General features: G+C 33.8%; 1 protein-coding gene across 2 annotated transcripts; it reads right to left on the minus strand.

Moving 5' to 3' along the window:
- Window positions 1-2,627: 2,627 nt before the first annotated feature.
- LOC126851569 (maternal protein exuperantia) lies at window positions 2,628-9,816 on the minus strand. Of its 2 annotated transcripts, none has more exons than XM_050595669.1 (6): window positions 9,651-9,816; window positions 5,767-6,065; window positions 5,171-5,449; window positions 4,643-4,835; window positions 4,139-4,281; window positions 2,628-3,899 (listed from the first exon to the last, which is right to left on the minus strand). In XM_050595669.1, exons 2-6 carry the CDS (start codon window positions 6,046-6,048, stop codon window positions 3,561-3,563), a joined length of 1,236 nt encoding a protein of 411 aa, XP_050451626.1. In that variant the 5' UTR covers window positions 6,049-6,065; window positions 9,651-9,816; the 3' UTR covers window positions 2,628-3,560. The 2 variants fall into 2 exon arrangements, with proteins under 2 accessions (XP_050451626.1, XP_050451627.1); XM_050595670.1 differs by lacking the exon at window positions 9,651-9,816 and adding an exon at window positions 7,736-7,974.
- Window positions 9,817-13,112: the final 3,296 nt, after the last annotated feature.

A 13,112-nucleotide genomic window follows, 5' to 3' on the forward strand; every position in this document is an offset into this window, starting at 1 on the left:
ATTATTTATCAATTTATATCGTGCTCGCGTTTCGCGGGAGAGAGGAATCTCGCTCTTTTTTTTTTTAAATTTTTTTTTGCGCGCTAATAATTTCCCAAATTTATCGTTAATTGAGACAACGTGAGATAGTACGTAAACACTTTGCGTTAATAATGATTCGTATGTAACACGTGTTAATTACAGATTTTCGCTAATTCGTGGTATTGTCGTGAAATCCTCATGCGTTCAATTATCAATGCGTTAATTCTGAAATCCTGCAATTAATATTAACATTTATGTCGATAATCGTTTCGACCACGGTAATAGCAAAATTACGCGATCGTAATACAAAATTAATCGCACGAAATTCACGTCCGCGGGCACCGACTTTGTTCGTCGGAAAAGTGTCATTTATTTTCATTTAATATGCCATTTAACGGTTCGAAAAGTATTAAAGTCATAAGAGCGTTCTTCTTCGAATTACGTAATTGATTGAAATTTTAATTTCCAACGCATTAATTTAGTAAAACTTTTTACAGAGATACTCTCTCACACACGCGTCGTTTAAATTAGAAATTCACAAAGAGAGCTACAAAATATACTTCATTATCTGTTTTGCAAAAAGCTTTTTTTCTGAAAAACATTTAAAAATGCTTTATTTTATTCTTGATCTTAATGAACTTATTAGAGTTTATGCGAAGACTAAATCCAATGTATAACATATGATTTATGCAGGAACTGCTATAATACGGGATTCTCTTTGTAAATATTATCCGAAGCGTTGCGCTTCATCCCCAGTTCCTGGAATTGTTCCGTGTCTTACTGTTATGTTATTATTCTATATCACAACAGATCCGTTCAATCATTGAGCGGTCATTGAAGTGTGCTGTTAAAAGTCGGCATTTCACGCTTCGCTAGATCTGCTATCGATTTCTGATGAATACAAAGCTCCTGCTCAAGAGAACTTTCATGGAGATGATACCTTCTGGTAACAGAGAGTTAACGCAATCGTGGAAAGCATATTTCAGAACTTGCTTTTCTCGTGAAAAAAATGATATATCGCAAAAGAAAAACAATCATAATTGTGAAACTGTTATTTTTTTATTATGTGCCTAATTATCGAGACCTTCCGTTTGTGAAAAACTGCTTTAAATGTATCGTCATTGTTGGATGCAAGTGGTAACATTAAATTTTCAGTAGAGAAGCATTTGCATAATATAAAATATGTAAGTGCTTTTCTTCTTTTTCACCCCTTATTTAGGCGACCTATTTTCTCTCCGCGGAGAAACATATATTATTTCTTTCTAGAAGACTCACGTTTTCACAAAAAATATTATACATTTGTGAATATATGTTTTTTATAGAATATTTTGTCCCGAAGGAGAGATAAAATTACAAATTTTTATATATTTTAGACAATAAATTTAATTAAAATTCTAAGTGTATGATATACACATACCATATACAATAGATTCATGTTGCTTGGATAAGAGAAGAATCCATTTTTTAAATTAATTTTATTAGTAGCTATATGATAAAATCTGAAGAAGTTTTATAATTGACTATAGAAATAATCATTCCATATTTTCATTGTCTAACAGAATTTCTTTAAAGAAAATCTCAAAAGTATCGATATGCTTTCAATTGACATCATAGGATAGTGAAATTAAATTCTGCTTTCCGAAACAGCCCATGCATGCAATATCTGCTAACGCAGTTATATTTTACTTTACGGGATCAGAAAAAAGTGCATACGCGAAGTAACATGACGGTACCTTCATCTAACCGTTGCGTGTGGAAAAACTCAATTTTCTAGCCGAGTGCGTCGCGTTCGCGCGGATCAATCCTGCGATCCTGCGTACTTATCGCACCTGTCCAAAAAAGGATTCGCGGAAGAATCGCGCGCATGTTGTATGCGTTTATCGGAAGAAAGAGCGTTTCTTTAATCTTCCTCGTATAAACTATCATTTTCCGCATCGTTCAGGGTGTTTTGGCACACAGCATGAAAATCCGCCGCGGCAGATGTGTTGAACAACGGTGCGCTCGCGTATTTAATTCGTTTCCGTTTTCTCTCCGGATCGGGGAAAGGGGCAGTATCCGCCGAGAGAGGTAAAAGCGGAAAATTCCGTTTTAACTGGCTGACTTTTTTGCTTATTAAGAACTTTACTGAGCTACACGTTTTGTATAAGATTGAGCCTCCCTCGCGTAATTCACGCACCGTAGCAGCGCGCGCTTGTCGCAATTAATAAACGTCATATGTATCCCGCACAGAAATAAATCATCCCTGATACTATGCAGGTATAGCACAGAACTATTACATATAATCTTTCGCCATGTAAATCCTTCGACAAACTTAAAATCTATTTTTGATCAGCAAAAATTAAACGCGATATATTTTATTATATTTAATGCTATACGTGACGATTGGATCTTCAGCTCTACATTGCAATTTTTATAATAAAATTACGATTTTTGTACAAAATAAAGATTGAAATATCAGACGGACACATTCAGTGCTAAAATATGAATGCGAGCATGGAAGTTTAATTAATTAAAAATATTATTTAATTTAATATGATATAAATTTAATTTATATCATATTTTATTAAAGATATGAAAAAGTGTTTATGGAATTATAAAATTAGAGATTATAACTAAACTCGAATCTTTATTATCCAATACTAATACAATGGGCTCTCGCAGCAGAAATGAAATGGCGTATTATATAATCGCGCGACAATACAAAAATATATATCTCTCTAATACTACCACATGCGCGTTGCGCGCGGCTTAAATGGTAAAAAGTAGAAAATATCGTGCACACTATCGTACACGTCGTGAACTATGTGATAACAAAGCCCGCGATATTTTCTATGCTTTTCACACGGAGCAGTCTATAAATGGACGCTTTCGCCATGTAGCGAGCGTACAAATTCTGTAGGAAAGAAGAGAATGAAATAAGAGAAAAGAGAAAGAGAAAACAAACTAGTATAAAATTACGAAATGTAAACGATATTAAATATATCTTTTCGCGTAAATAAACTAAACGTCGTTTAACGTGTTATTTGTACATTTGAATTAAATCTGACGGCGTGTCTCATAGGAAACCTGTCCTCTTTTTAATATAACGCCTGTCGGGAAATAACTAAACAAAAAAATAAAAAAAATAAAAAATACAATACTGCAACAAATAACACTTGTCTTTAATCACGCACATCAACATCACCCGATAGGGGGCGATCGTAATGTGTTAACGCATTTATCTCAGAATTACTGCAAAAAGAAAGAAATCTTTTTGTAATTCTGTCAATGTAAAAGGAACATAGATTTAGCGACTATTTTACAAAACACAGCACGTTTTAATGCAGTAAATTCGATTGAACGCGAGCTGCATTTCATCTTGGCACGCTAAATCTACGTTCGTCATTTTGCGTTAATTATCAATTTTTTTCGTCATTGATATGGCAACAAAAAAGAATCCACGTTTGCTCGTTTGTCCGAAAAATTACAACGAGCAATAAAAACATAATAGCCGCGATGTTTTGCTTTTGTTTTGCGGCGCGTAAAAAAAGTCAGTATCGTTAAACGCGATCGGTACACTCCTGCGTTAAAGGGCACTCCTCCGCTTTAATTTCGATGCTATCACCGTTCATTTTGACGGGGGAACCGGACGTGGTAGTATCGGGGCTTTCGTGGCCTGAATCGCTCTTGTTGTTATTTTCCTTATCCTCGCTTATTTTCTTCTCATTCCTTGATCTGATGCCTTTCTTTTCCGGCGTTCTACTCTTCGGCTTCTTCTCCGGATCAAAGTGACGCTCGAGGATAATCATCAAATCTTCTATTTTTTTCTCATCAACCTTCGGCAGCTTCTCCTTCATCAAATGCTCCAATCCATCCTTCTTTGCATTGGTCCAAGCATCCTGAAACGTATATTCCCGCAAATGTTCGATTATAACCATCGACGCGATTGATGAAGAAACCGTTTATTTGATTATAAATCTTTGATAAGGATAGATAGCATCGTACAATCTCTTTACAAATCTAAACGTTTAACAAGAAAAATCGAGAAAAATCGGATTACATGCATTTCCGTACGATATTGGTCGGCGTAAACAAACTCTGATTGCTAGCACGCAATTAATCATGCAGACACATTCACCTGTAACTCAGAGTACACGATCCCGGCTTCGGCAAGCAATCGCCGGAGGGGACTAGCATGTTGACGTTCGCGGCGGTTCATACGGAACAGGGCGCTGAATATCGGCCGCAAGTTGTTCTGCCGTTCAAATACCATCTTTAGTTCTACAACAAAAGTTATACATGCGCTGATTTTCCATTTCAAACAATTGTCAATTTAATTTTCATAGGTTACAAATTTGATGAAATTAAAAAAAAAAAATTTATAATTATATTTTTCAAAATTTGAATAATTTTAAATAAAATTATGTCGTTTTATCTAGCGATTTTGTATCTAGCAAAATTAGAAGTTTTTTTAAGAAAATGTAGCGAAAGTAATTGATCAATAATTACATATCATATTATTATTAGATTATATTTTTATTACTAATAACAAAACAATTTTAATTTATTTTAAAGTGAAAAGTATATCGAATTTTTTCTCGAAAATACGCGAAAGTCAAGTTGTACACTCAATGATACGTACCGTTGTGTTCCTGCTCCTCGACGTCAACAGGCTGCGCGAATTCTCGAATTAACTCGATCGCTTTTTTCATAGCTGCATCATTGTCTGCATTTTCGCTCGCATCTTCAACTTTAATGTTTTCAATCGAACACAAGTACTGCGCTATTTGCAACGCCAGCGATGCTCTATCTTGTGCATTTCCCAGATTCATTTCCTTTGGATACATTTAATAATATTTATTATAGTTAGATTTGATAATATTTATTATAGTGATTTTATCACTACTATATTTTTTCGAAACACAATATGCTAACTGTTAATTCGCCATCATCTACTATTATGGATTGAAATTATATCGGTAAAAATTATTCAACCATATAATTTATTCAATAAGAAATAAATACTGATTTAGGTCAAAAAAGATTTTTCAATTATTTTCGATAAGAAATGTTACTCTATTCATCGAAAACCAATCGATCAAAAATTTTATTATATTTCTATCAGATTCTAATGTTTATATACTCGATTAGGATACATCGTTTTTCTCACCTTCTTCAACAGTGTGCGTGATAGAGTGCGAAGAGAATAAATATGTGCCATGTTCGCACATTTGTCCTCAGCGATGTTGAACCCATTCGCAAATCCCTTGACCGTCTGTTTAAACCGATCGAGAAGATCGTACTTCTTCAACGATTCGAGTAACATAGCGGGGATGATCTTGCGCGGTTCGTGGTATACCAAAATTACACCGTCCGCGTTTCCTTTCATAGTCTCCATCCAGCTCAAGAAATCCGTCAGCGCGGACACTTCGCTCTTGGATTTGATTACCTATATGAAAAAAAAAAATTATATATTAGAACGAACATATGGAAATGCGGTATTTCAATTTTTTGGTACTTGTTAAAATAAAAAAATCTCTTTGAAAACAAGAGAATTTGATCTCGTAAAAGATTAGCAATTATTTTTCTCTTATACTTGCTATTCATTGCAATATTATACTTAATTAAAATGCAAAGAGAATTTACTTTTGTATTTTTTTTAATTCGTGAATTATTATTTCAAAAGATTTGCGCCTTCAATATAAATTCTCTTTCCCTTTTAAAGGAGTATCGATACGTATTTAGTATCGCGACCTTGGTTCATACCTCGTTGGTCTTACTGTTCCTGAGTACGCGGAATTTGCCGTTGGTCACGACCTTCATACTGTGTCGTTTTATGGCTGTCGGATTGAGATCCTTATACGGCATCACGTACTGGGAGTAAGTGGAGCTGGGGGTGTAGGCAGCTATTTGACAGATCTCGTCGATGACCTTCTTACCGGTGGTGTCCATGTCCCAGCCGATTAGGCGATAATCGCCCGGTGCGATGCCCATCGTGACACACGATTTTTTTATCGGCTCCACTTCCGTCATCGTCGAGGATACCATCGTTCAGAGTTATTTTCCTGAAAAGCGCAAACGTTTGCGTATTCTTATCTCGCCCTGATTGCCTCTTTTCTCAACGTCATCTTACGCCTCCGGGGGATCCCGAAGAGCAAGGAGATATGTGCCAGTCTCTTACTCTTCTCTCATCAATTAATCTGACGAAATAGATAAATGTAAAAAAAAAAAACAAAGATAATCTTCTATGTAGATATAAAGAGATAATATTTATTTTAAATTATCAATGCTTCGTAAAAAATTCTATAATAAGCATTCGTAAAAATCCTATAAAAAGCATTCTAAGAAAATATTAGAAGCTAGCTTTTCATTGAAATATTTAATACAATTAATATTGTTATATTATAATGTAGAAATTCTTAATCACAGTGATTTCTCCTTTCAATAAATCTTAACGATAGTCACGGATGTTACTTTGGAAATTTAGATTCTCGAAGAAAGCTTCTTACAAGGTCGGATTCCAACTGAACATATGATCGATAGATAACAGTTTTTATGTCACGACCGGCCTTGAGAGGCCGGTCTACATGTTCGCGAGAATGTAAACATTGTCTAATTGAAGAGGAAGACTATATCGAAATACCGTTTGAATCTCTCTTGCCACCGAACGTTATAACGATACAAATATTTCGAACTGTTCTGGCACGTGTCCATTAAAATGTCGCATCTCCGCAAGTTTTCGCGACGCGTACTCCGTTACAAGAACTTATGAAATCACTCGATAAATCTGGAAATCCGTATAACTTGGAACCGCAGCGAAGAAAAGTGTATAAAATTTGATAAAAATCGTTCGTTTTTTATAAATGAATTAAAATAAACACAGCTCATCTAAATCCAGCTGTGAAAAATTAAAAATTTACAATGTTAAAAAATAAATTTTCCTCTCGGATTGTCTTTGTGTCGCTTATTATATGTACGATAGCGCGAGATATTTATAGCTAGATATTTATAAATGCATTCACGTGTTGTAATTTTTAATATTCAACAAAAGATATCTTAACGTGTGCGTTATGATCTCTCTGGAAATTTATAGATATGACCTCATTGTTAGTATAAACCGGATTTTACGTGATATTTATTCATTTCCTATTATATAAAGATTACAGATGCGACTTCATGTGATAATACGGTTGTCGATATAAAGAATAACGCTAAGGGAAATGTCAAAACTATCGCGAGTGCTTTCATCTACATCTTTCAATTCAATCAATCAATTTTTCAATACAAACTCAGAAGAATTGACAGTTTTTATATAACCAGATGGAAACTGATAAGAAAACCTGACTTCATAGATAATTCCAAATGGATTTTGAATTCGTAATAAGACTTCCAACACATTAGCCGATATTACAAATTACAAAGCTGATAAAAGATGATAGAATAATACTCTCGTCGATAAAACAATTATCTTATAATTGAACAAAAAAATTCTCCATCCAAAAGATCCGATATGTTTCCTGTGCGCTTTTAAAGTAAAGATTCTAATCGTCAGATTACGAAGCGAAGAGGAAAGAAGCTGTGTGTAGCTAACAAGAGTAGATCTAGTGGTGATAGTTCCCGGACATTCTGTACACACGATCGAGCACGTTCGCGATGCATTACGGAAGCGACGTAAACGAGAAGAAAAAAAAAGAAAAAAAAAAGAAAAGGAAAGAAACGAGAGATGTTTTCCTACCCAGATTCACGTCCTCCGCTTCTGCTTCACCGAAGCGACCACGGCACTGCGATACTGTCGATGGAACGCGGCACGCAAGAGCGTACGATTAAAAAATGCGACGCCGAGATTCGCGATATGTAGATATACGGCGTAGAAATCGCGCGAGACGCGCGCGAACAAGACACAAATGGTTAGAGAGACACCGCGAGAAAGTCCGAAGAGACGTATATCGTCTTTTCACGTAAGCGGGACGCGAATGACAATCGACGATCTTCCGCGGCCATGTGGACGTCCTCTCGTTATGCCAACAAAAGACGAGATAACACGCGCATGCGAACGCGTTAAGAGACCTGATCTGCAACGAACTGATAACGAGATGCGATAAGAATGTGTCGCGTCCTAGATGCTTTATCGAGACTGCAGTCCGTTAAATTCTCAAAGTTGTTTTAATTACGTTTAAATAAATAAATATGCGATTAAATAAATTATATTCAGAAATTCGCGTTATTATATTCGACTTTGGATTTTATTTTATTTAAATTAACAAACTTTGAATCGCTTCTCTCTGTTTAAAAAAAATATCAAGATGTCAATAATTATTGAATTACAAATTATATTTCAGAAGCGAACATAAATTATGGACTCGAATTCATTATTACAGTTGATAGATCTTGCTTGACCAAGATTTTAATTTGTTATTTATTTATTAAGATATTTAAATGTTAAAATTTAAGTTATTGAAATGTAAAGAAATAATAAATGATGATGTCTCACATTTCCGTTAAAGAAAAATATAAAAGAATTCGTTCTCTTTCTCTCCAACATCAATACACAAAGTCACCGATCGAAGGTCGAAGAAACATATCGAACAAAGCCAGTTTTATTATGTTTAGTGTTTGTTACACATTATATAGAGAGAGATCTTTCGATATATAATTCCATGTTGATCCATGACAAATACCCGAAGGTTAGATTTATATAAACAAGATACGAGATATTCCTATTTCCGGCGAACATTTATTTTAAATCATAATTAAAATCTATATAATTTGAATACAATTTTTCAAGATATTTATTTGCGTATCAGGACGGCCGACGGCGTTGCGTGTAATTTTCATACATTTTTCTGCGATTAAACAAGATCTGTGATCTAGTCGTGAGATATCTAATCACTCCAGAGATGCACGGATTTTACACGGATGATAGAACATATCGCTCTCTGTGCAGCGTGTTGTTTATTTAAATCGCGTAAAAATGGCTATTTAAATATTGCATAGATATTGTATAGATATTGTCAATTAACAGTAAATTTAATGATATGCGACATTTGTCATAGCCGAAGAGAAGTATTCTCTTTCTTTCTCTAATATGACTTTATCTTTTAAGTAAAAGATAAAAATTGAATTAAAAGAATATTGTGCATCGATGCGCGAGGCGATTAAATATCTATATAATTAATGTAGGTTTCTTTCTTAAAGAACAACAATACGTGTATTGATGTCTCCGTGTATTCAAAAGTTAACGATATGGCTTATCAGATTATTTCAATATTAGAGATCAGCTTAATTTATAATGAGAGAGAGAGAGAGACTGCGTATTTTTTTAATGTTTGAAACTAAGAAGAGATAAGGGATCGGCTCTGAAATTCGCTTTCACCGACCGCTAGTTGAGCCATTTTTCTACAAAACGGGGAAAAAAGAATCTTTATCGCTATTCATACGTGCTTACGCATCCGTTTCTCGCAAACTGCGTTTCTCGCATCGTTTCGCGGAATACCGTTAGCCATACTCATAGAACGCGACATGCATTCCAAGCACACGTGGTCATCGCGCGAGCGAGAAACGGATAGATATCACATACGTATCGGCTTTGCTACGTGCAACGGCGGACTTCAACGTCCACGTACTCGAATCACGCGTTATAAAGTACTCACCGATTTGTCTCTTCTTCTAGAAGTTCTTTTCGCCTTCCTTCTTGAGCTTTCGTCTCTGCGATCTATGGTGCGAGTAAACCCAGGTCACTTATCAGTCGCGCGAACGATACTGAGGGAGAGGCGCACGTGCCGAAGCGGCCCGCTGAGAACGCGCTCACGTGCGTCGCAGTGCGCGTGCTCGCTAGTCACATGGCCCGCGGGTCACATGGCCTGGCCACGATCGCGGCTAATTGACCGATTCGCGCGACGCTATCCGCGGACGTCGGCTCAAGTTACCGTCTCATGAATGAAGGTTTCTCTCTAGCGGTCGCTCGTTATTAGCGGTAATTGTCGGCGAGCGACCATCAGATTTCTCGAAGTGCGGAAATGCGAACGGGAATAGAAATGAGTAAGTATAATATAGTAGCAGCAGCAGAAGAGAATGTATATTGTTTAGAAAGATTATGCTTTTAACATTGAGCACATATTGAAGATTATAAAAATATATATAAACAATTTTATGTATCTAAATATCCTTTTTTTTTTTCGTTGTAAAATGTGAAAGAATGGATGTTTCGAAGCAAGGTATATAATTTTTATATTGGCATTGAAGTATTGAAAATAAATGTGAAACATGATATCAAAAATATAAGGAAAAGTAATATAATATGCTTGTCTTTGACTTACATTCGGAGTTAGCTTTCTGAAAGAAAATTTGTTGAGATAGCTATAGTTTATCTAAAAAGGAAGGAACGATTCAAATTTCACAAACTATCTAAATTTCAAGCTATACAATTTGTCTAAATTACAGAAAACGTTTTACGAGTTTTTTTATATATTATTGATGAAAAAAGAAAACAAAATTTTCTTTGTTTAATTTTAAACTTGTTTTAATAAAATTTTAATTCCAGAACTAGTATATATATACATAATTAAAATTCTATTAAAACAAGTTTAAAATTAAACAAAGAAAATTTTGTTTTCTTTGAATTTGCGGATCGATGATTTTACAGTAAATGAAATTGATTACAAATTCATTGAAGAATCCGCAAATGCAAAATAGCTTAAGTATGAGACATAATAATACACAATTTTAATTTAAATTAAAGATAGAACTGTGCAATTAAATATCATATTTTAGTCATAACAAACATTCTTAGCACAGGCGATTGCTTTTTAATATTATTCAGTTCTTCACGTACACTATATCACTATATTATGAGATTATATCGATAAATTCTGTGAATAACCTCACTGGTGTTCGTATTAGATTTTTTTGACCGAAAAAAATGTTCGCTGTGGTAAACGTTACATGATTATCGGATTTTTTTAATGGGAACTTAACGCGAGATAATTATTCTTCATAGAGCTAATTCTCCTACATGTGACCAAGAAATTAGATAATTGAGTCGTTTTACATAGTATCCTTCGTAATTATCTTATAACATACTCCAGATGGTTCATTCTTTGGTAAAAGAAATTCGATAAAAACACATTAAAACTCAAACATCATCTTGGTATTAAATATTATTGATTGTAAGATTAAAACATCATCTTACTGTCTTCCATTAATATACCCAAAAGTATGATATATAAAATATTATCAATGTGATTAAGAAATGAATTAAACTACTTAGTAAGTACACAGAATGTATATCTTATCATTATAACTTTTTTATTACATGTGTGCAAATAGATGTAATACACGCACATTATTATTATTATATTATGTCAAGTTTTGTTTCAGTTTAAAGAAATTTTATATTTTTATTCTATTTAAATTTTCATCGTATCATTTTTCATTTTTCCATGGCAGATTTTCGATTTTACAGTGGCTGGAATAATCTATCGCAGATAACCATAACATGATTATCGCACGTGTAAACCACATTAAGCAGGCGTCGCCAAAACCGCCGCACCAGACTGCGGAGAAAGTGTTACATTGCATGCCTGGGATAGTCGATTAACATACATTCCAGTTTGCGAAGTACGAGAAGCTGATAAAAATCGATCAGCGAAACGTGTCTGGTCGCCAATCTTTTGCGAAGGAGACGCGAGCGGCGCGCATTCTTATCGAGGAACATATCATGTACATGCATATTGTCGTTGCAATGCTAAAGTTACGAAACTATACTTTTAGTTGCGAATTTTAGTTATGCATACAAGGTATATTTCGACAATAAGCGCGTTTGGTAATCAGTGTGATATTTTTTATTGAAAACTAAAGGTTTTTCCTCTTTACCATAATTTGATTAGAGAGAGAGAGAAGCGAGATTTTTTATAAAATTTTTTTAAGGTTCTTAACATTTTTATTAAATAACTTATTAAAATTATATTTGCAAGCAATGTATTTCATTAAAATCCATCTAAAATTAGTTGGAGAATGGAATTTTGTCATATATTTTGTCATACTGCACAGTTCGCTAGAAAATTACAAAGTCAAAAGTTATTTATATTTACGTTTTGATATTTTTTTGTCAAGGAAAAATCAAATTAATTTTTGACAAAAAAACATGGCTATTTTTATCGAATATCCTGCACAATCTTGTTGCATTTATAATCAATAACGTTACGATCGATAAAGTACGAATTTACAAGGAGCAAAGAGTGATTGTATTAAATTATTTAAATTTAGTATATATGAGTTAAAAATGAGTTAAATAAAAAATGGATTTATTTTTACATGCAGAGCAAAGATCAATATTAAACATTTTGTGATTTGAGAAAATTGGAACAGTTTTACTTTTAGATACATTAGATACACTGAGAAAAAAAAGTTGTTGATTTGATTAAATGTGTCCAACTGATTATTATTTCTTTAATTGAAATATTTAAGCATTTAAGTTAAATACGACATATTAAATTTAACATGACGTATTTGACTTAAATACTTAAATATTTCAATTAAAAAAATAATAATCAGTTGAACACATTTAGTGAAATCAACAACTTTTTTTTCTCAGTGTAGAAATAAAATCTTAATTAAGTTACGAAGTCACATAGATGTTTCTTTATGAATTAACAATACTCCTGCTAATAATTCGATGAGATAAAAGACAGAAGGAGATATAATCAAATGTAAGATGTGCAGAACAAACGGAAAGAAAAATCGAAAAGATAAAACATAATTTTCTTCGATGGAGAAAAATAAATAAAAAGCAAAATATATCTTTCGCCTCTGGACGACTAGCTAGTAGTAATCAAGACCGATCAAGATTCAATGCAGGAAATGAAAACAAGGATTATCCTTAAATCCCTCGCTCCATTGGTTAATATTCAAGCTGGCTTTCGCAAACACACGACGAAGAAATCGTTCGACGTGATATGTTACTTTCGCGATATCTTTAGCATTCTTTGCGAATTTTTTTTTTACGCGGAAATGAATTTTCGAACGTAACAATAATTTCACATGCAACATTGAACAAACATGCATTCGTTTAATAATAATCATCACTATAGATTGATTTTTTGTGATTGAGTGAA

The sequence above is a fragment of the Cataglyphis hispanica genome, chromosome 8, assembly GCF_021464435.1.
Source record: "Cataglyphis hispanica isolate Lineage 1 chromosome 8, ULB_Chis1_1.0, whole genome shotgun sequence".
NCBI lineage: Eukaryota > Metazoa > Arthropoda > Insecta > Hymenoptera > Formicidae > Cataglyphis > Cataglyphis hispanica.

Bases quoted from the DNA above. Each gene is read 5' to 3' on its own strand.
- LOC126851569 (XM_050595669.1), bottom strand. From the start codon at position 6,048: ATGGTATCCTCGACGATGACGGAAGTGGAGCCGATAAAAAAATCGTGT. The intron at 5,450-5,766 runs GTATGAACCAAG...TTTTTCATATAG, and splicing joins GGAACAGTAAGACCAACGAG to GTAATCAAATCCAAGAGCGA. The intron at 3,900-4,138 runs GTGAATGTGTCT...TATACGTTTCAG, and splicing joins TCGTGTACTCTGAGTTACAG to GATGCTTGGACCAATGCAAA.